The sequence below is a fragment of the Carcharhinus amblyrhynchos genome, chromosome 13 (genome assembly GCF_965287045.1).
Source record: "Carcharhinus amblyrhynchos chromosome 13, sCarAmb.v2.hapA, whole genome shotgun sequence".
Classification (NCBI taxonomy): Eukaryota; Metazoa; Chordata; class Chondrichthyes; order Carcharhiniformes; family Carcharhinidae; genus Carcharhinus; species Carcharhinus amblyrhynchos.
This window is the reverse complement of record NC_137336.1, coordinates 76,416,152-76,440,148: the sequence shown is the minus strand read 5'-3', so window position 1 is coordinate 76,440,148 and position 23,997 is coordinate 76,416,152. Positions and strand designations below refer to the sequence as shown.

The window sequence follows — 23,997 nt, the reverse complement described above, 5'->3', positions numbered from 1 at the left end:
AGTGAAAGAATTTTTTAAAAAACAAATTTGTTTTATCTTGCTTAACCTCTCAAAACTCTTCAAAACTCAGAACACATTTATAAAATCATCCCTTAACTCTCCTGAGGAGAACAGTCACAGCCCCTGCAGTCTCTCTACATGAACTGACTTACCCTCATCCCCAGAAAAGTTCCAGTCAATTTCTGCTACAGCCTCTTTGACACCCAAGGAAAACAATTATTCGACAGAACCGTTTGCAGCTGATGAATAGCTGCCTTTTATATTTATTAGCGTGCAAGGAGCCAATGGATTTGGGAGAGACATTTTCAAGGCTTTCATTACAGCAACATCACCATGATCAGTTACATAGTAAAATTGCATGGGAATTGTTGACACAGGAGTTTTAATATAGAGGAAAGCATGCCCAAAAGTTATGACTGGGGATTAAGGACAGAGGGCAAGTGTGTACCATTCACCATGATTAATCATAAATAAATTGATCAACATTTTTGAACATAAGTCGTTACCAGCGTTGCAATTTGTGTGATTGACTGATTTGTAAATACATCTGGAACCACATTGCCAGCGTGTGTGTGGCAGCTATTTTCAGATATCACCAGTGGCGTAGGAATGCGGCATACAAATCACGCCAGGCCCTCAGGTTACAGGGAAAATAAATCACCCATCGGGTTACATAACAAAACAGGACTCTGCAATGCACAACAGATGGAAGAAACACTGTTTGAGGTTCCGTACTGAGGGAGTGCTGCACTGTCAGAGGGTCAGTGCTGAGGGAGTGCAGCACTGTCAGAGGGTCAGTACTGACGGAGCGCCGCACTGTCAGAGGGTCAGTGCTGAGGGAGTGCTGCACTGTCAGAGGGTCCGTACTGAGGGAGTGCTGCACTGTCAGAGGGTCAGTGCTGAGGGAGTGCTGCACTGTCAGAGGGTCCGTACCGAGGGAGTGCTGCACTGTCAGAGGGTCAGTACTGAGGGAGTGCCGCACTGTCAGAGGGTCAGTACTGAGGGAGTGCTGCAGGAGGTGTGGTATCTTGGATGTGGGGATGGAAGAGGACAAGGACAGTAGGGGCTATAATATCAGTAGTCAGAGCCTGGTGATAGTGAGCTTGTGTTCTCCATATGCTAAAGCTAGGTAGTGGTGTTGGTGAAATTCTGAAACTGAAACAGAGACTGTTGGACATATTCAGCAGGTCTGTGGAGGCGACTGAGAGACAGAAGGTGAGTTTACATCCTAGCTGTGTAAGCTACCATGCTCAGACTGCACAAGGCTGTAAAAATGCAGGCTCCAAAGCAGCACGGAAAATCGCTGGCCGTGCGCTGTTTCATGGACAGGGACGGAATTGTGAGTCACAGAGTGGGACGGTGGCCGGGGGGGGCGGGGGGGGGGGGGGGGGGTGGTGGCAGAGGGGAGGTGTTTCATTGCCAGTCCCTGGATCCTTACCCTGGCATTGTGGGGTTACGATGTGGAGATGCCAGTGTTGGACTGGGGTAAATACAGTAGGAATTCTCACAACACCAAATTAAAATCCAATAGGTTTATTTGGTAGCAAAAGCCACTAGCTTTTGGAGTGCTGCCCCTTCATCACATATGTGGGAGTTCTGTTCACAAACAGGGCATATAAAGACACAAACTCAATTTACAAGGTAATGGTTGGAATGCGAGTCTTTACAGGTAATCAAGTCTTAAAGGTACAGACAATGTGAGTGGAGAGAGCGTTAAGCACAGGTTAAAGAGATGTGTATTGTCTCCAGACAGGACAGTTAGTAAGACTTTTCAAGTCCAGGCAAGTCATGGGGTTATAAATAGTGTGACATGAACCCAAGATCCCGGTTGAGACATAAGAACATAAGAAATAGGAGCAGGAGTAGGCCATCTAGCCCTTCGAGCCTGCCCCACCATTCAATAAGATCATGGCTGATCTGTCGTGGCTCAGTTCCACTTTCCCGCCCTCTCCCCATAACCCTTAATCCCCTCTCTTATCAAAAACCCATCAACCTGCTTCTTGAAAATATTTAGCGAGGCAGCCTCCACCACTTCAACGGGTAGAGAATTCCAGAGATTCACCACCCTTCGAGTGAAGAAGTTCCTCCTCAACTCCGTTCTAAAACGCCCCCCCTTTATCTTGAGGCTGTGCCCCCTAGTCCTAGTGTCTTTTTTGAGCGGGAAGAGTCTCTCCACCTCTATCCTATCCATCCCATTCATCATCTTATACGTCTCAATGAGATCTCCCCTCATTCTTCTCAACTCCAACGAGTACAAGCCTAGTTTATTCAGCCTCTCCTCATAGCTCAACCCCCTCAACTCCGGTATCAGCCTAGTAAACCTCCTCTGCACTCCCTCCAAGGCCAAAATATCTTTGCGCAGGTGTGGCGCCCAAAACTGCACACAGTACTCCAGCTGCGGCCTCACCAATGCCCTATACAGCCGCAGCAAGACCTCCCTACTTTTATATTCAATCCCCTTCGCTATGAAGGCCAGCATCCCATTCGCCTTCCTGACCACCTGCTGCACCTGCAAGCTGGGTTTTTGCGACTCATGCACAAGGACCCCGAGGTCCCTCTGCACCGTCGCCTGCTGCAGTTTTTCGCCACGTAAGTAATCGTCCTTCCTACCATTCTTCCTACCAAAGTGGACCACCTCACACTTGCCAACATTAAATTCCATTTGCCATTTCCTGGCCCATTCGTCCAGCCTATCTAGATCCTTCTGCAGACTCTCCACACCCTCCGCACAATTTGCCGTTCCCCCAGTCTTGGTGTCATCCGCAAATTTCGACACCCTCCACTCGGTTCCCTCCTCCAGATCATCTATATAAATGGTAAAAAGCTGAGGCCCCAGCACCGACCCCTGGGGCACTCCACTAGTCACCATCCGCCAATCCGAATAGCACCCGTTGACCCCCACTCTCTGCCTCCTATTTGACAACCAATCCTCTATCCACGCTAACACCCTACCCCCAACTCCAAGTCCCCTGACCTTCTGCAATAACCTCTTATGAGGTACTTTGTCAAACGCCTTCTGAAAATCCAGAAAGACCACATCCACCGGCTCTCCTCTATCGACCGCCCTAGACACATCCTCATAGAACTCCAGTAAATTTGTCAGACACGACTTCCCTTTAATGAAACCGTGCTGCGTCTGCTCTATCAAGCAATTCCCTTCAAGATGCCTCGCAATTTCCTCCTTAATGACGGATTCTAACATTTTACCTACCACAGACGTTAAACTAACCGGCCTATAATTCCCTGCCTTTTGCCTGGCACCCTTCTTAAACAACGGCGTAACATTAGCCGTTTTCCAATCATCCGGCACTTCCCCGGAATCCAGCGATGTCTGGAAAATAACCACCAAGGCATCCACTATAACCTCCGCCATTTCTTTCAGAACCCTCGGATGCATTCCATCCGGTCCTGGGGACTTGTCCACAATCAGCCCCTCCAGTCTGTCGAGCACCGCCTCTCTAGTAACAGTAATGCCATTAAGACCCTCCAGTCCTACCACCTTTCTATCGCTAACACCCAGCAAATTATTCACGTCCTCCTCCGTGAAGACAGAAACAAAAAAGTTATTCAATACCTTAGCCATATCCCCATCCCCTACCACTAGGTCCCCTTTCTCATTCTCTAAAGGACCAACGTTCACCCTAGCCAGCCTCTTCCTTTTTATATATTTATAAAAACTCTTGCTATCCTTTTTTATATTAAGCGCTAGCCCAGCTTCATAGTTTCTCCTACCCTCCTTTATCAGCTTCTTTGTCAATCTTTGTTGATATTTAAACCTCTCCCAATCCTCTTCTCGCCCACTACTCTTAGCTACTCTAAATTCCTCTGCTTTTAATTTAACACTTTCCTTCACCTCCTTCGTTATCCACGGCTTATTACCTCCGTCCTCATGTGTGCGGAACTTGGCTATCAGTCTCTGCTCAGTGACTGTGCTGTTGTGTGTCGTGAAGGCCGCCTTGGAGAATGCTTACCCGAAGGTCAGAGGCCGAATGCCCATGACCACTGAAGTGTTCACCAACAGGAAGGGAACAGTCTTGTCTTGTGATTGTTGAGTGATGTTCATTCATCTGTTGTCGTAGTGTCTGCATGGTCTCCCCAGTGTACCATGCCTCTGGACATTCTTTCCTGCAGTGTATCAGGTAGACAATGTTGGCCGAGTTGCAAGAATATGTACCGTGTATCTGGTGGAGGGTATTCTCACATGAGATGATGGCATTCGTGTCGATGATCTGGCACCTCTTGCAGAGGTTTCTGTGGCAGGGTTGTGAGGTATTGTGGTCACTGTTCTCCTGAAGGCTGGGTAGTTTGCTGCAAATAATGGTCTGTTTGAGGTTGTGTGGTTGTTTGAAGGCAAGAAGTGGGGGTGTGGGGATGGCCTTGGCAAGATGTTTGTCTTCATAAATGACATGTTGAAGGTTCCGGAGAAGATGTCATAGTTTCTCCGCTCTGGGGAAGTATTGGATGACAAAGGCTACTCTGTCCACCATGTCCCATATTTGTCTTCTAAGGAGGTCGGTGCGGTTTTTCTGTATGCATGGACACATGCATCTCCATCAAGGATGGTCACCCTAGCACTTCGCAGTACCGCAAGCCCATGGATAACCTCACGATGCTCCACTTCTCCAGCTTCCACACTAAACACGTTAAAGAAGCCATCCCCTACGGACAAGCTCTCTGTAAACACAGGATCTGCTCAGATGAGGAGGATTGCAACAGCCACCTCCAGACGCTGAAAGATGCCCTCATAAGAACAGGATATGGTGCTCAACTGATGGATGGATAGTTCCAACGCGCCACAGTGAAAAACCGCACTCTCCTCCCCAGAAGACAAATATGGGACAGGGTGGACAGTGTACCTTTCATCGTCCAGTACTTCCCCAGAGTGAAGAAGCTATGACATCTTCTCTGGAGCCTTCAACATATCATTGATGAAGACGAACATCTCACCAGGGCCATCCCCACAGCCCCACTTCTTGCCTTCAAACAACTGCACAACCTCAAACAGACCATTGTCTGCAGCAATTACCCAGCCTTCAGGAGAACAGTGACCACAACACCACACAACCCTTCCACAGCAAGACATCTCAGATCATTGACACGGAAGCCATCATCTCACGTGAGAACACCATCCACTAGGTACACAGTACATACTCTTGCAACTTGGCCAACATTGTCTACCTGATACACTGCAGGAAAAGATGTCCCTAGGCATGGTACATTGGGGAGACCATGCAGACGCTACAACGATGAATGAACACCACTCGACAACCACCAGGCAAGAGTGTTCTCTTCCCGTTGGGAAACATTCCAGCGGTCGTGGGCATTCGGCCTCTGATCTTCGGGTAAGCGTTCTCCAATTCTGGCCCCAGGGACCAGCCAAATCTCTCTGATTGACATCCCTCAGGCCAGCTTCCGGGAACAGTATGGGGCGGGGCATTGAGGTCACAGAGAGGGAACGGTCAAGGGGGCGGGGTCAGTCTGTTATTGACAGTTTCTGGGCTCATCTCCAGGAACTGTCTGGGGCGGTGAATTGTGAGGTCACAGAGACGGGCGGATAAGGGGCGGGGCGATGTGTGATTGACAGCTCCCGGGCCGGCTCTCCTGGGACAGCCTGGGGCGGGGCAGTGTATGATTGACAGCTCTTCTGGAACAGTCTAGGGCGGGGCAGTGTATGATTGACAGCTCCCGGGACAGCTCTCCTGGAACAGTCTGGGGGCGGGGCAGTGTATGATTGACAGCTCCCAGGCCAGCTCTCCTGAAACAGTCTGGGGCGGGGCAGTGTATGATTGACAGCTCCCGGGACTGCTCTCCTGGAACAGTCTAGGGCGGGGCAGTGTATGATTGACAGCTCCAGGGACCGCTCTCCTGGAAGTCTGGGGCGGGGCAGTGTATGATTGACAGCTTCCGGGACAGCTCTCCTGGAACAGCCTGGGGGCGGGGCAGTGTATGATTGACAGCTCCCGGGACTGCTCTCCTGGAACAGTCTGGGGGCGGGGCAGTGTATGATTGACAGCTCCAGGGCCAGCTCTCCTGGAACAGTCTGGGGCGGGGCAGTGTATGATTGACAGCTCCCGGGCCAGCTCGCCTGGAACAGTCTGGGGCGGGGCAGTGTATGATTTACAGCTCCCGGGACTGCTCTCCTGGAACAGTCTGGGGCGGGACAGTGTATGATTGACAGCTCCAGGGCCTGCTCTCCTGGAACAGTCTGGGGCGGGGCAGTGTATGATTGACAGCTCCCGGGACTGCTCTCGTGGAACAGTCTGGGGCGGGGCAGTGTATGATTGACAGCTCCCGGGACTGCTCTCCTGGAACAGCCTGGGGCGGGGCAGTGAATGATTGACAGCTCCCGGGACTGCTCTCCTGGAACAGTCTGGGGGCGGGGCAGTGTATGATTGACAGCTCCAGGGCCTGCACTCCTGGAACAGTCTGGGGCGGGGCAGTGTATGATTGACAGCTCCCGGGACTGCTCTCGTGGAACAGTCTGGGGCGGGGCAGTGTATGATTGACAGCTCCCGGGACTGCTCTCCTGGAACAGCCTGGGGGCGGGGCAGTGTATGATTGACAGCTCCAGGGCCCGCTCTCCTGGCACAGCCTGGGGGCGGGGCAGTGTATGATTGACAGCTCCAGGGCCATGTCTCCGACAGCTCCAGGGCCATGTCTCCACCAGCCCCCGCCACCCCCCCCGCTGAAAGTGACAGAAAATTGATAGAAGCGGCGCTGCGCTGATAGATTTCAGTGAGATACATTGTTGCCCGGGGGGGATTCCCCTCTGCAATCTCAGGGAAGCCCCATCCCCTCCTCCTCCCACTGTCCCCCCCTCTCCTAGTTTGCACGACAGCAGGGGAGGATGGCACAGGTAGGGGGAGGGCAGGAGGGGGCAAGGGGCGGCAGAGGAGGACGCCTGTGATGTGGAGAGATCGCATCGGAGCAAAGCAAGTTCATTCATTCATTGTAAGAAGGCAGCTAGTCCTCGTTGGGAAGGGGTTGTTTGTGAGTGTGCTGGGTCCAGCAGCAGCAGAAACAACCTGTTTCTTCCCCTTTCCCCTCAGTTTGTAAGGGGGAGCTGGCAGCCCGGAGGAGCGAGGTGTTTTTCTTGCAAGGCTTCCCATTCCCGGCTGAGCCAGCCATGATCACGGCGGCGGGCGGCAGCGGGGTTCCCCTGGCCTCGGCCGCCGTGGTGTGGGAATGGCTGAACGAGCACGGCCGCTGGAGGCCGTACAGCGCCGCGGTGTGCCACCACATCGAGAGGGTGATCCGCAGCAACGCCCGGGGCAGTGTGGTGCTGGGCCAGGTAGACAGCAAGCTGGCCCCCTACATCCTGGACCTGCAATCCATGCACCAGTTCCGACAGGACACCGGTAAGCAAGAGGGTGGGGGAGAAGACACGCACAGACCAGTCCTTTCATTCATTGCAATAAAATACACATCTTTAATTCTGCCATTTGGATCAATTGTATGTGAATTTTGAAATTGCATGTCAATTTTGAAATCTAAAAAAAATGGATTTGCAAACACAGCGTTGCACATCGCAGAATGGGGTGATTGCATTAGCTGTGGGGGGGGAAGAGGACCATGCAGAATGTTAATATTTGCTAGGTAAAGGTGGCGGCTGGCGGGGGGGAACAGATTAAAGACTGCTTTTACAGTGTCTGCAATCCAGACACAATAACAATGCCGGGGGTGGGGGCTGGGGGTGGGGTGGTGTTAATACCCAGAGCTATTTGTTTATAATGACCTCTTCGCTGTGTGGTTTCCAATGATAGTGATTATCATTTGAGCATCGAAGCAGATTGCGATGTATGAGTGGGCCGGCTGCTGTTTGGAGGACAGCTGCTGAAGGCTGGGATTTAAATGCATGAGGCGTCTGCGGCTGGAGTGAAGGCATCTCCACCGAGCACCAACAACCCCCCCCACCCCCATACCACAATACAGACATCTCCCCACCCCCCCCCACAATACAGACATCTCCCCACCCCCCCCACAATACAGACACCTCCCCACCCCCCCCACCACAATACAGACACCTCCCCATCCCACCACAATACAGACACATCTCCCCACCCCCCCACCTCAATACAGACACATCTCCCCACCCCCCCACCTCAATACAGACACATCTCCCCACCCCCCCACCTCAATACAGACACATCTCCCCACCCCCCCACCTCAATACAGACACATCTCCCCACTCCCCCACCTCAATACAGACACATCTCCCCACCCCCCACCTCAATACAGACACCTCCCCATCCCACCACAATACAGACACCTCCCCACCCCCCCCACCACAATACAGACACCTCCCCACCCCCCCCACCACAATACAGACACATCTCCCCACCCCCCCACCTCAATACAGACATATCTCCCCACCCCCCCACCTCAATACAGACACATCTCCCCACCCCCCCACCTCAATACAGACACCTCCCCACCCCCCCCAATACAGACACATCTCCCCACCCCCCCACCTCAATACAGACACATCTCCCCACCCCCCCACCTCAATACAGACACATCTCCCCACCCCACCACCTCAATACAGACACATCTCCCCACCCCCCCCACCTCAATACAGACACATCTCCCCACCCCCCACCTCAATACAGACACATCTCCCCACCCCCCCACCTCAATACAGACACATCTCTCCACCCCCCCACCTCATAAGAACATAAGAAATAGGAGCAGGAGTAGGCCATCTAGCCCTTCGAGCCTGCCCCGCCATTCAATAAGATCATGGCTGATCTGTTGTGGCTCAGTTCCACTTTCCCGCCCTCTCCCCATAACCCTTAATCCCCTCTCTTATCAAAAACCCATCAACCTGCTTCTTAAAAATACTTAGCGAGGCAGCCTCCACCACTTCAACGGGCAGAGAATTCCAGAGATTCACCACCCTTTGAGTGAAGAAGTTCCTCCTCAACTCCGTTCTAAACCGCCCTCCCCTTTATCTTGAGGCTGTGCCCCCTAGTCCTACTGTCTTTTTTGAGCGGGAAGAGTCTCTCCACCTCTATCCTATCCATCCCATTCATCATCTTATACGTCTCAATGAGATCTCCCCTCATTCTTCTAAACTCTAGCGAGTACAAGCCTAGTTTATTCAGCCTCTCCTCATAGCTCAATCCCCTCAACTCCGGTATCAGCCTAGTAAACCTCCTCTGCACTCCCTCCAGGGCCAAAATATCTTTGCGCAGGTGCGGCACCCAAAACTGCACACAGTACTCCAGCTGCGGCCTCACCAATGCCCTATACAGCTGCAGCAAGACCTCCCTACTTTTATATTCAATCCCCCTCGCTATGAAGGCCAGCATCCCATTAGCCTTCCTGACCACCTGCTGCACCTGCAAGCTGGGTTTTTGCGACTCATGCACAAGGACCCCGAGGTCCCTCTGCACCGTCACCTGCTGCAGTTTTTCACCACGTAAGTAATAGTCCTCAATACAGACACATCTCCCCACCCCCCACCTCAATACGGACACATCTCCCCACCCCCCTCACCTCAATACAGACACATCTCCCCACCCCCCCCACCTCAATACAGACACATCTCCCCACCCCCCCACCTCAGTACAGACACGTCTCCCTGTCTGTCTCTCTTTCTGTCCACATATGTCTCAGTCTCTCTGCCCTGTGTCTCTCCCTGTGTTATGCTGAATCCCCCCTGCCCCCTCTGCACCCCCTGTGATCCCCCCTGCTCCCTCTGTATCCCCTGTGACCCCCCCTGCATTCCCTGTGATCCCCCCTGCCCCCTCTGTGACCCCCCTGCCCCCTCTGCATCCCCTGTGATCCCCCTGCCCCCTCTGTGACCCCCCTGCCCCCTCCGCATCCCCTGTGATCCCCCTGCCCCCTCTGTGACCCCCCCTGTGACCCCCTGCATCCCCTGTGATCCCCCCTGCCCCCTCTGCATCCCCTGTGATCCCCCTGCCCCCTCTGCACCCCCTGTGACCCCCCCTGCTCCCTCTGCATCCCCTGTGACCCCCCCTGCACCCCCTGTGATCCCCCCTGCTCCCTCTGTATCCCCTGTGACCCCCCCTGCATCCCCTGTGACCCCCCCTGCCCCCTCTGCATCCCCTGTGATCCCCCCTGCTCCCTCTGCATCCCCTGTGATCCCCCCGCCCCCTCTGCACCCCCTGTGATCCCCCTGCCCCTCTGCATCCCCTGTGACCCCCCCTGCATCCCCTGTGACCCCCCCTGCATCCCCTGTGATCCCCCTGCACCCCCTGTGATCCCCCCTGCTCCCTCTGCATCCCCTGTGACCCCCCTGCCCCCTCTGCATCCCCTGTGATCCCCCTGCCCCCTCTGCACCCCCTGTGACCCCCCCTGCATCCCCTGTGACCCCCCCTGCATCCCCTGTGACCCCCCCTGCATCCCCTGTGACCCCCCGCCCCCTCTGCATCCCCTGTGACCCCCCCTGCATCCCCTGTGACCCCCCTGCCCCCTCTGCATCCCCTGTGATCCCCCTGCCCCCTCTGCATCCCCTGTGACCCCCCCTGCCCCCTCCGCATCCCCTGTGATCCCCCCTGCATCCCCTGTGACCCCCCCTGCATCCCCTGTGACCCCCCCTGCATCCCCTGTGACCCCCCCTGCATCCCCTGTGACCCCCCCTGCATCCCCTGTGACCTCCCCCTGCCCCCTCTGCACCCCCTGTGACCCCCCCTGCATCCCCTGTGACCCCCCCTGCATCCCCTGTGACCCCCCCTGCCCCCTCTGCATCCCCTGTGATCCCCCTGCCCCCTCTGCATCCCCTGTGATCCCCCCTGCATCCCCTGTGATCCCCCTGCCCCCTCTGCACCCCCTGTGACCCCCCTGCACCCCCTGTGACCCCCCCTGCACACCCTGTGACCCCCCTGCCCCCCCGTGACCCCCCTGCATCCCCTGTGACCCCCCCCTGCATCCCCTGTGACCCCCCCTGCATCCCCTGTGACCCCCCCTGCCCCCTCTGCATCCCCTGTGATCCCCCTGCCCCCTCTGCACCCCCTGTGACCCCCCCTGCCCCCTCTGCATCCCCTGTGACCCCCCCTGCATCCCCTGTGACCCCCCCTGCCCCCTCTGCATCCCCTGTGATCCCCCTGCCCCCTCTGCACCCCCTGTGACCCCCCCTGCATCCCCTGTGATCCCCCCTGCCCCCTCTGCATCCCCTGTGACCCCCCCGCCCCTTCTGCATCCCCTGTGACCCCCCTGCCCCCTCTGCATCCCCTGTGACCCCCCCCTGCCCCCTCTGCATCCCCTGTGATCCCCCTGCCCCCTCTGCATCCCCTGTGACCCCCCTGCCCCTTCTGTATCCCCTGTGATCCCCCTGCCCCCTCTGCATCCCCTGTGACCCCCCCTGCATCCCCTGTGATCCCCCCTGCATCCCCTGTGACCCCCCCTGCATCCCCTGTGATCCCCCCTGCATCCCCTGTGACCCCCCCGCCCCCTCTGCATCCCCTGTGATCCCCCCTGCATCCCCTGTGACCCCCCCTGCCCCCTCTGCATCCCCTGTGATCCCCCCTGCTCCCTCTGCATCCCCTGTGACCCCCCTGCCCCCTCTGCATTCCCCTGTGACCCCCCCTGCCCCCTCTGTGCCCCCTCTGTACTCCATCCATCTCCTGCTACCCAGTGTCTGTCCCTCATACCCCGCTCTGTTCTCCCTTGCTTTCTGTTTTTGAGCGTGAGGAGCTGGGATGGGGTGGATGAAAAGAAGGACAGGGGGATAAAGAGAGGGGGGAAAGCTCTCTTCTCCTGTCTTTCCTCTTGAATTACCCCCACCCTCCTGTCCTCCCTCCTGGACCCCTCCATCCTTTCCTCTCTGTAACCCCACGTCCCCCTCTCCCTGTAACCCCCACTTCCCTCCCTGTGATCCCCATTCCCCCCATGTTACCCCCATGTTACACCCATCTCCCTGTCCTCCCCTCTCTTAATCCCTGTCCTTTCCCTGCTGCTGCCCCACACCTCTCTTGTGCCATCCTGTCTCTGGTCCCCTCCATCTCTAACCTTGTTCACACTCCACCCTGTCTCAACTCTTCCCCCCCACCTGTTTCTCCTGCCACCTCCTCTGATCCTTCCCATCTCCTCTTCCTCTGCCTTGGGTCCTCCCAGACCCCTCTGCGTCTCTTTCTGCTTCTGGATCATCCTTCTGTCCAAGACCCTGCTTTCTCTCTCTCTCTCTCAACGGTCTCAGAACTCTGGCTCCAGCTCCTGGGAAAGGGATGTGGGAATAATGTGCCAACTATGATCCGACTTTCCCAGTGTTCAAATAAGAACATAAGAACATAACAACATAAGAAATAGGAGCAGGAGTAGGCCATCTAGCCCCTCAAGCCTGCCCCGCCATTCAATAAGATCATGGCTGATCTGTCGTGGCTCAGTTCCACCTTCCCGCCCTCTCCCCATAACCCTTAATCCCCTCTCTTATCAAAAACCCATCAACCCTCTTCTTAAAAATATTTAGCGAGGTAGCCTCCACCACTTCAACGGGCAGAGAATTCCAGAGATTCACCACCCTTTGAGTGAAGAAGTTCCTCCTCAACTCCGTTCTAAACCGCCCCCCCCCTTTATCTTGAGGCTGTGCCCCCTAGTCCTACTGTCCTTTCTGAGCGGGAAGAGTCTCTCCACCTCTATCCTATCCATCCCATTCATCATCTTATACGTCTCAATGAGATCTCCCCTCATTCTTCTAAACTCTAACGAGTACAAGCCTAGTTTATTCAGCCGCTCCTCATAGTTCAACCCCCTCAACTCCGGTATCAGCCTAGTAAACCTCCTCTGCACTCCCTCCAAGGCCAAAATATCCTTGCGTAAGTGCGGCGACCAAAACTGCACACAGTACTCCAGCTGCAGCCTCACCAATGCCCTATATAGCCGCAGCAAGACCTCCCTACTTTTATATTCAATCCCCCTCGCTATGAAGGCTAGCATCCCATTAGCCTTCCTGACCACCTGCTGCACCTGCAGGCTGGGTTTTTGCGACTCATGCACAAGGACCCCGAGGTGCAGCATTGATCCCTGGAACGGGAGCCCACGGTGTATGCCAGCTCGGTTGGGCCCTCTGTACCCTGTAGGCACCACGGGGGACAAAGTTATTTTGTCAACTCCTTGGATCATATTTTCATGTTATGACTTTTCTTCAAGATTCTGTTCTCAATGAGGCAGTGTCCCTTCAAGGAGCTGCTTATGACTTTATCTCTAAGTTTCTTGGTTTCCGTTAGTTCACCCAAAGCAGCACAAAGTAGAGCAAAAGCTTTTGCATTTGTATATTGCCAGTAGCGTCTTTAAAAGATTGCCCTGAGCAGTTGTAATCAAAGAACATGAGATGGCTAACGAATGTTTGACAAGACAAAAATAAAGGTTGAGGTATTGAAGGAGAGAATTCCAGAGATAAGGCTTGAGCCAGTTAAAGATTGGAGGACTGTGATGGAGTGATTTAGATCAGGAGACCTGCCAGAGGCCAGAATTGGAGGAGTGAGGAGATGTTGGAATATGTGGCTGGAGATTACAGAGGTAGGGAGGGTTGTAAGGGCTGGACAGGGTTACAGAGATGGGGAGGGTTGTAAGGGCTGGACAGGGTTACAGAGATGGGGAGGGTTGTAAGGGCTGGACAGGGTTACAGAGATGGGGAGGGTTGTAAGGGCTGGACAGGGTTACAGAGATGGGGAGGGTTGTAAGGGCTGGACAGGGTTACAGAGATGGGGAGGGTTGTTGGGGCTGGAGGAGTTTGCAGAGATAGGGAGGAAATAGGATGTTACAGAGATAGGGAGGGCTGAAGGGGCTGGAGGGGGTTACAGAGATAGGGAGGGGTGTAGGGGCTGGAGGAGGTTACAGAGATAGGGAGGGGTGTAGGGGCTGGAGCAGGTTACAGAGATAGGGAGGGGTGTAGGGGCTGGAGGAGGTTACAGAGATAGAGAGGGGTGTAGGGGCTGGAGGTGGTTACAGAGATTGGGAGGGGTGTAGTGGTTGGAGGAGGGTATAGAGATAGGGAGGGCTGAAGGGGCTGGAGGGGGTTACAGAGGTAGGGAGGGGTGTAGGGGCTGGAGGAGGTTACAGAGATAGGGAGGGGTGTAGGGGCTGGAGCAGGTTACAGAGATAGGGAGGGGTGTAGGGGCTGGAGGAGGTTACAGAGATAGGGAGGGGTGTAGGGGCTGGAGCAGGTTACAGAGATAGGGCTGAAGGGGCTGGAGGAGGCTACAGAGATAGGGAGGGGTGTAGGGGCTGGAGGAGGCTACAGAGATAGGGAGGGGTGTAGGGGCTGGAGGAGGGTATAGAGATAGGGAGGGGCGTAGGGGCTGGAGGAGGCTACAGAGATATTGAGGGGTGTAGGGGCTGAAGGAGGTTACAGAGGTAGGGAGGGTTGTAGGGGTTGAAGGATGTTACAGAGATAGGGAGGGGGTGTAGGAGCTGGAGGAGGTTACAGAGATAGAGAGGGGTGTAGGGGCTGGAGGTGGTTACAGAGATTGGGAGGGGTGTAGTGGTTGGAGGAGGGTATAGAGATAGGGAGGGGTGTAGGGGCTGGAGGAGGGTATAGAGATAGGGAGGGCTGTAGGGGCTGGAGGAGGTTACAGAGATAGGGAGGGGTGTAGGGGCTGAAGGAAGTTTCAGAGATAGGGAGGGGGTGTAGTGGTTGGAGCAGGTTACAGAGATAGGGAGGGGTGTAGGGGGCTGGAGGAGGTTACAGAGATAGGGAGGGGTGTAGGGGCTGGAGGAGATTACAGAGATAGGGAGGGGTGTAGGGACTGGAGGAGGTTACAGAGATAGGGAGAGTGTAGTGGTTGGAGGAGATTACAGAGATAGGGAGAGTGTAATGGTTGGAGGAGATTACAGAGATAGGGAGGGGTCTAGGGGCTGGAGGAGGTTACAGAGATAGGGAGAGAGTGTAGTGGTTGGAGGAGGTTACAGAGATAGGGAGAGAAGGTGATCTAGAACAGTGATTAAACAGTATATTATAGTTGACGTATTGGCAGCCCAGAAAGTATTGTAGATTGTGGGATGATAGGGTGAGACTGTTGTCTGAGGATATGGGTGACAGGGCTTTGGACATTTTATATATTCAAATGGTTGTCGCTGTTTTCAGTGTGATTACAGGCCCTTTGGCCCACCTTGTCCATGCTGCCTTTTTAAATAAAGAAGCTAGTCCCAATTACCTGTGTTTGGCCCATATCCCTCTCTACCCATCTTACCCATGTAAACGCTTTTTAAAAGACAGAATTGTACCTGCCTCTACTACCACCTCCGGCAGCTCATTCCAGACACTCAGCTTCCTGTGTGTGAAAATATTGCCCCCCTGGACCTTTTGTATCTCCCCACCCCCCCTTACCTTAAACCTCTGCCCTCTAGTTTTAGACTCCCTGCCTTAGGGAAAAGGTACTGACTATCTAGCCGATCTATGCCCCTTATTATTTTATAGACTCCATAAAATCATCCCTAAACTTCCTATGCTCTTGGGGGAAAAGTCTTTGCAGTCTTTCCTTACAACTCAAACCATCAAGTCCTGGTAGCATTCTAGTAAATCTTTTCTGCACTCTTTTGAGTTTAATAATATTCTTCCTATAATAGGGTGACCAGAACTGTACATAATATTCCAAGTGTGACCGTACCAATGTCTTGTACAACTTCAACAAGATGTTGCAACTCCTGTATTCAGTGTTCTGATTAATGAAACTGAGCAGGCCAAATGCCTTCTTCACCACTCTGTCCACCTGTGACTCCACTTTCAAGGAGCTATGTACCCCTCGATCTTTTTATTTTATAACTCTCCCCAACACCCTACCATTAATTGAGTAAGTCCTGCTCTACTTCAATCTGCCAAAATGCGTCACCTCGCATTTATCTAACTTAAACTCCATCTGCCATTTGTCAGCCCACTGGCCCAATTGATTAAGATTCCATTGCAATCCTAGATAACCTTCACTGTCCACTATGCCACCAAGCTTGGTGTCATCTGCAAACTTACTAACCATGCCTCCTAACTTCCCATCCAAATCATTAATATAAATGACAAATAACAGTGGACCCAGCACCCATCCCTGAGGCACACCGCTAGTCACAGGCTTCCAGTTTTGTACAATCACCCTCTGTTTCCTTTCATCAAGCCAATTTTGTATCCAATTGGCTACGTCTCTCTAGATGCAACACCCTGCCTTGCAGTATCTTGTCAAAGGCTTTGCTAAAGTCCGTGTAGAAAATGTTAACTGCACTGCTCTCATCTACTTGGTTACCCCTTCAAAAGACTCAATCAAATTTTTCAGGTATGATTTTCCACTCACAAAGCTATGCTGACGCTGTCGCTAATCCTTGCCTCTCTAAATGCCTGTAGATTCTGTTTCTCAGAATACCTTCTAACAACTTGCCCACTGCAGACATTAAGCTCACTTGTCTGTAGTTCCCAGGCTTTTCCCTGCAACCCTTCTTAAACAAAGGCACACGTTTGCTACCCTCCAGTCTTCAGGCACCTGACCTGTGACTATGGCTGATTCAGATATTACTGCTAGGGGCCCTGCTATTTCCTTCCTAGCCTCCGAGGATACAGTTCATCACGTCCTGGGGATTTATCTCCCTTGTTGCATTTTAATACATCCAGCACCTCCTGTTCTGTAATATGTACACTCCTCAAGACATCATTATTTATTTCCCCAAGTTCCCTAACATTCATGCATTTTTCAACAGTGAATGTTTTTGAGAAATATTCATTTAGGATCTCACCCACCTCTGGTGGATCTGCACATAGATAACCTTGTTGATCCCTACTCTCCTCTCACTAGTTACTCTTTTGCCCTTTATATATTTGTGGTTTCAGTTTGTACTCTGTAGGCCAGAGTGCCCCGAATAAATGTGTTGTTAGTTTGAATTTGTGAGTGCAGACCACATCTTTCATTTTTGTGTAAAAGCCACAACCCCAAACATCGATAGAACATTACACAGTGAAAACTGGCGACGAGTCGGGATTTTGTTTCATCAAGAACACTGAGAGGAAATCCTAGGTGGAATAAATCCTCATACTTTGAATATTAGAAGAGAGAGAAAGCGGGGAAAGGTGTGGGGTGGATGGGATAGGAACTCCCAAAGAGCTTCACAGCAGAAGCTTGATGGGCTGAGTGTTCTCGTTCGGCTTCACCCTCCGAGCTTCGGCTACAGAGCCCACAGTTTGAAAGACGTGCTGGTTAGGTGCATTGGCCATGCTAAATTCTCCCTCAGTGATACCTGAATGGGTGCAGGAATGTTGGGACTAGGGGAATTTCACAGTAACCTCACCGCAGGATTAATGTAAACCTACTTGTGACACTAATAAATAAACTTTAAAAAGACTTTAACTTCCTATTGCTGGAAGCGGTTATTCACCTCACCAAAATCCCCTCACAGTTTCGACCGGCTGAGGCAAATCCCCCGGTTTTGTAACCCGAGGCTCTGAGCCCTGCAGGTAACGTTAGAACAAAGGACAGTACAGCACAGGGGACAGGCCCTTCTGCTCTCCAAGCCTGTGCCGATCACATTGCCCTATCTAGACCAACCACCTTCTATTCCCCATCTGTTCATGTGTCTATCCAGATAAGTCTTAAACGTCGCTAATGTACCTGCCTCAACCACCCTCATTTGGCAGTGCATTCCAGCTCGCCACCACCCTCTGTGTAAAAAATCTTCCTCCGCACATCTCCACTGACCCTTTTCCCCCCCTTATCTTGAACTTGTGCCCCCTTGTAATTGCCATTTCTACCCTGGGGAAAAAGCTTCCAACTGTTCACCTTATCTATGCCCCTCATAATTTTATAGACTTCTATCAGGTTGCCCCTCGGTCCCTGTCTTTCCAGGGGGAACAATCCCAGTTGATTCAATCTCTCCTCATAACTAATACACTCCGTACCATTTCACTCCGTTCTCTGTGCTTCCTCCAAAGCCTCTCCGTGTCCTCCTGGTTGTGTGGAGACCAGAATTGGACACAGTATTCCAGATGTGACCAATCCAATGTTTTATATAATTGTAACATCATTTGCCAACTTTAGTGCCCTGGCCAATGAAAGCAAGCATGCCATATAGTTTCTTCACCACCTTTTCCACCTGCACTCCCAGCTTTAAGGATCTGTGGACCTGCACGCCCAGAGCTGTCTGGGTGTCTCTGCATCGTGTGTTGCTGTGCTCCCTCCCTCTGAGTGTGGGCTGTCCTGTCCTCAGGCACATTTCCACTGAGGGGAGGTGAGGGGACAGTGGGGGGGGTGAGGGAGAGGAGGAATTGGGTGCGGTTAAGTGAGCGTACAGGCTTGCGGCTGTGGTGTTGGAATAATGCAGCCTTTTCACAAAGTAGTCTTTATAAGACCCTTTATAAGACCCTGCAACTTTATAAGACCCTTGTCAGGCCTCACTTGGAGTACTGTGCGCAGTTCCGGTTGCCTCACTATAGGAAGGACGTAAAAACTATTGAAAGGGTACAGAGGAGATTTACAAGGATGTTGCCTGGATTGGGAGGCATGCCTTATGAAGATAGGTTGAGGGAGCTGGGACTCTTTTCCCTGGAGAGACGAAGGTTGAGAGGCGACCTGAAAGAAGTTTATAAAATGTTGAGAGGAATAGATAGGGTGGATTCTCAGAGGCTATTTCCCAGGGCTGAAATGGTCGCTACGAGAGGACACAGGTTTAAGGTGCGGGGAGGAAAGTACAGAAGTGATGTTAGGGGTAAGTTTTTCACTCAGAGGGTGGTGAGTGAATGGAATCGGCTGCCGTCAGTGGTGGTGGAGGCGAACTCGCTGGGGTCTTTTAAAAGACTTCTGGATGAGTATATGGGATTTAATGGGATTGGGGGTTATAGATAGGTCTATAGATTGGTAGGTGTTGATGTGATCGGCGCAACGAAGGGCCTGTTTGTGCTGTAGTGTTCTATGTTCTATGTTCTAGTCAGTCGGAATTCTTTGCCCTGTGAGGCCCTTGACCGAATGGCAGCGAGAGATGTGGGGCTACAGGGTTTGGAGAGTTTGAAGCTGAGAGGATGCTCGCACGCATATACTGTATGAATGCTGGCTCCTTGCCTCGTTACTGACCCACTGACCTTTTCCTGCCTCTCGCCGGCAGTCCTTACTGCGTGGCCCACCCATCGAGTTTACGGAGTTGGTTGGCCAGCTGTTGAGTTTAGGGACAATTGTGGTCGGTGAGTGAGGGGGGGTGGGGGGGGAGTGGGGATGGAAAGAGGGTGAATGACACATTCAGGAGTGCCTGAAATGTTTCAGGGACAGGATTCACGCGTCCAGCCTCCAGTCTCGGCCTGTCATGCCCAATCTCTCCCAGTGTGTGTAGGCTACTGAGTCCTGCGCACACAGTGGGCTAACTCACAGGCTTCAAGACTGGCCTAGTGTCTGGATCATACCCATTGTGGGACTGCATGAGCTCCACACACTCACACACACACTGTCATACACACACAGACACACACACACACTCACACACACACTGTCATACACTCACACACACACACACTGTCATACACACACACACACACACACACTGTCATACACTCACACACACACTGTCACACACACACACACTGTCATACACACACACACACACACACACACACTGTCACACACACACACTGTCATACACACACACACACACACACAGTCATACACACACTCACACACACGCACACACTCACACACCCATGCACAAGGCTCCAATGCCAGCCTGTAGTGCTCAGTCAGTCTGATCACACCCAGTTTGCATGCGTTGGATGGGTGCATGCGTTTGGACAGATCAATGTGTGCACACATCTAGGTGGATGGGCACCTGAACACACAGATATGGCTGGGTATGTCTGGATGGGTGCGTGCATATGCACATGCCCGTCTGGGTGGGCACATGGGCACACATAACTGGTTGGGTGCATCATACATGCGTATGGGTGGCTCATCTACATAAGTGAATAGATGTATGTGCATGCGTCTTAGTGGGGGTGAGTGAATGCCTCCGTGGGTGCATACATTTGGGTGCATAGATGGATATGGCTGTGTCTGAGAGGGTGGATGTGTGCCACATCTGGTTGGGTGGGTGCAGGCTTACTTCCAGATGGGTAGCCAAGTGCTCACATCCGGGTGTGTGTGTGTGTGTGTGGTGTGTGTGTGTGTGTGTGTGTGGTTGCATATTGGTGGGTGCATGTATTGCCATGCATATGCATCTGGCTGGAGATGTGTGAGCTTCTGTGTGGATCTGTGCGTGCATTTGGGTGTGCAAGTGATAGGTGCCTGCATGCATGCATAAGAACATAAGAAATTGGAGCAGGAGTAGGCCATCTAGCCCTTCGAGCCTGCCCCGCCATTCAATAAGATCATGGCTGATCTGTCGTGGCTCAGTTCCCGCCCTCTCCCCATAACCCTTAATCCCCCCTCTTATCAAAAACCCATCAACCCGCGTCTTAAAAATATTTAGCGAGGTAGCCTCCACCACCTCAACGGGCAGAGAATTCCAGAGATTCACCACCCTTTGAGTGAAGAAGTTCCTCCTCAACTCCGTTCTAAACCGCACCCCCCTTTACCTTGAGGCTGTGCCCCCTAGTCCCACTGTCCTTTCTGAGCGGGAAGAGTCTCTCCACCTCTATCCTATCCATCCCATTCATCATCTTATATGTCTCAATGAGATCTCCCCTCATTCTTCTAAACTCTAACGAGTACAAGCCTAGTTTATTCAGCCTCTCCTCATAGCTCAATCCCCTCAACTCCGGCATCAGCCTAGTAAACCTCCTCTGCACTCCCTCCAAGGCCAAAATATCCTTGCGTAAGTGCGGCGGCCAAAACTGCACACAGTACTCCAGCTGCGGCCTCACCAATGCCCTATACAGCCGCAGCAAGACCTCCCTACTTTTATATTCAATCCCCCTCGCTACGAAGGCCAGCATCCCATTCGCCTTCCTGACCACCTGCTGCACCTGCAGGCTGGGTTTTTGCGACTCATGCACAAGGACCCATGCACATGGCTGGGAGCATGTATGTAGCCAGCTGGGTGAGTGGGTGCCCGTACATTCATGCATGTATTGGTGTGACTGTGAGCTTGCGTCCGGATGCACGCTGTACAGATGGCTCTGCGTCCATCCTATCAGCTGTTTGTACAAAACCTATGCCCTGCCTTGTGAGCTCACATCTGTGCATGGTGCACACCTATGGACGGGTGCATGTATGTGGGTGGCTGGATGCATCCACTTACCTGGGAGGGCGTCTGTCTGTGTGTAAAATACATTTATTTCAAGCCATTCCTTCACTGTTGGGTGAAAATCCTGGAATTCCCTTCATAACAGCACTGTGGGGCTGCAGCAGTTCAAGAAAGCAGCTCACTGCCACCTTAAAATCCCGACAGTGCACAAAGAGGCCATTTGGCCCACGGAGTTTACATCGCCCACAATCCTACCCAGATCCTATCCCCATAACCCCACATATTTACCCTGCTAATCCTCCTGACACTCGAGTCTATTTCGCACAGTCAATGCACCTAACCTGCAAATCTCTGAACTGGGGGAGGAAACCAGAGCAACGGGAGGAAACCCATGCAGACATGGGGAGAATGTGCAGACTCCATACAGACAGTCACCCGAGGCCAGAATTGAACCCGGATCCCTGGCGCTCACCACTGTGTCATCGTGCCACCCCCTACTCAAAGGGGGCAGTTAGAGATGGGCAATAAATGCTGGTCTAGCCATCCTGTAAATGAGAAAATAAAAAGCCATGAGCAAGTTGGATGTCTATTTGGCCAGTCTTCACTAATTATAAAGGATCCTGGTATTCCAGCTTGGAATGATGGGAATGGCTGTGTAGCTGGATGGAGGCAGGTACACAGGGGAGCGGGACAGAATTTGTGAGACCAAGCGTCAGTGGCAACCCCCCCACCCCCCCGCCACCATCACTGAGAATGAATGAGAGGCAGGACAGAGTGGGAATGACACATCCTCGGTATTCTCACGCTCCCTGGGAGGGGGAGGGGTGGAGGAGGGAGGGGAGGTGTTGGTAGGGAATACATCAAGAGACTGAAAAGAGATGGAATCGGCTTTGTAGGAACAGCTCGTAGGAGAGACAGCAGAACCATCTGTACAGAGCCCGGAGACAAAACTAGAGGGGGGCACGGGGAAGGGGGGTGATTAGAGGAGGGAGAGAGATAGAAAACAGAAAGACACAGCTAGAGAGACAGAGAGAGGCAGAGAGAGAATGCTAGAGAGAGAGAGAGACAGCAAGAGACAGATAGAGAGAGAGAGGCAGAGAGAGAATGCTAGAGAGAGAGAACAAGAGACAGATAGAGAGAGAGAGGCAGAGAGAGAATGCTAGAGAGAGAGAGAGGCAGAGGGAGGGGACAGACAGAGAGAAGGAGAGAGACAGCTAGATAGACAGAGAGAGTGTGAGACAGCGAGAGAAAGAGAGAGCAAAGGTGAGCTAGAATGAGGGAGAGAGTGAGTGAGAAAGGTAGACAGCTAGTGAGATGTTGTTCACTGGTTAAGAGAAAGAAACAACAGCTTTATTTGCAGGTAAAGGCGATACAGCCTTGTGACTGCATCCACCTCCTCGGGAGCTTTTGGAACAGAAGCCCCTGCTTGCCAGCTGGGGTGAACCCCCAGATTGGCCCCTGGTTGGTTTTCTGAGTCAGACGGACAATCACCACATCCTTCCCGGTCTAATTACACTCGACAATAATCAGTTTCCTCAGTCCCCAACAATCCAGCATTTTACACATGGATCCAGTCCATTATAAATCCCGTGTTTTGGGGGGGGCGGGGGTTCGATTTCCTAGTGGAATGCCATCACTTCCATGTCTGGGATGTTTCCACAGGATTGCTGTCAGTCAAACCCACAATGACAGGCCTCTCTCCAGGCATTGGCAGTTCAATTCTATCTGTTTCCATGGAGACATTGGTCGTGCCTGTAACAAACCGACTGTTACTTCAGTGCTTGGATAGTCAACAACATTCCCAGATGGTAATATTACTCCCGATGGCTGTACGGGCTGATGGGGAAACTCCCGCTCTCTCAAATGGTCTACGTATTTCAGGTAGATCCTCCCTTCTACATCCACTGGATAAGACGGGGCTCCCGGGACCTCTCTTGACCCACTTCCAAAATTCCTCACGTACATGGCTTCATTTTTGTTATTCCTCTGTGGGACATGGGCATCGCGGGCAGGCCAGCATTTATTGCCCATTTGAGTTGCCCTTTGAGGGCTGCTGAGAGTCAACCACATTGCTGTGGCTCTGGAGTCTGTGGGCCAGACTAGGTAAGGATGGCAGATTTCCTTCCCTAAAGGACATTAGTGAACCAGATGGGTTTTTCCCAACAATCGACAATAGTTTCATGGTCATCAGTCGATTCTTAATCCCAGGACCCGGGTCCCCAGAACATTAGCTGAGTTTCTGGATTAATAGCCTAGCAATAACATCACTAGGCCATCGCCGTTGACTGACATGAATCACGGTTTGTCTTCTCGCTGCTTGGGTGGAACGGTAGCACAGTGGTTAGCACTGCTGCTTCACAGCTCCAGGGTCCTGGGTTCAACTCCTGGTGCAGGTCAGTGTCTGTGTGGAGTTTGCACGTTCCCCTTGTGTCTGCGTGGGTTTCCTCCCACAGTCCAAAGATGTGCGGGTTAGATTGATTGGCCGTGCTAAGAAATTGCTCCTTAGTGTGCTGCGATGCGTAGGTTAGAGGGATTAGTGGGTACAATATGTGGGGATATGAGGGGTAGGGCCTGGGTGGGGTTGTGTTTCGTGTGCAGACTCGATGGGCCAAAGGGCCTCTTTCTGTACTGTATGATTCTATGATCTCTCTCCCCTCCCCGCAAACTTGGAAACACGAGTCTCAGTCTCATTCCGAGATGACAGTTCATTAACGCCTGATGGCGGGACCCCCGTTGTTGCTTGTGGAGTGGTTCTGTAGCCCGGAAAGAATCGTGAGATTCTGGTCTCCGGGCTCACTCCTGACTGCTCCTTTAGGCCAGACTTAAAGGTTTGGACAGCTCGTTCAGTGAGTCTGTTGGATGATGGGTGGAAGTGCGGTCCATAAGTGCTTGACACCATTG

The 23,997-nt window shown here is 52.6% G+C and overlaps 1 protein-coding gene across 2 annotated transcripts in view; it reads left to right on the top strand.

Moving 5' to 3' along the window:
• Window positions 1-6,688: 6,688 nt before the first annotated feature.
• LOC145351995 (E3 ubiquitin-protein ligase DTX4-like) overlaps window positions 6,689-23,997 on the top strand; it is a 53,728-nt gene continuing 36,419 nt past the window's right edge. The window contains exon 1 of one of the 2 annotated variants that reach the window (XM_080201852.1): window positions 6,689-7,358. In XM_080201852.1, the coding sequence (XP_080057978.1) occupies window positions 7,127-7,358 (232 nt within the window). In that variant the 5' untranslated portion in view covers window positions 6,689-7,126. The remainder of the gene's footprint in view (window positions 7,359-23,997) is intronic. The other variant, XM_080201851.1, reaches the window with a different exon arrangement.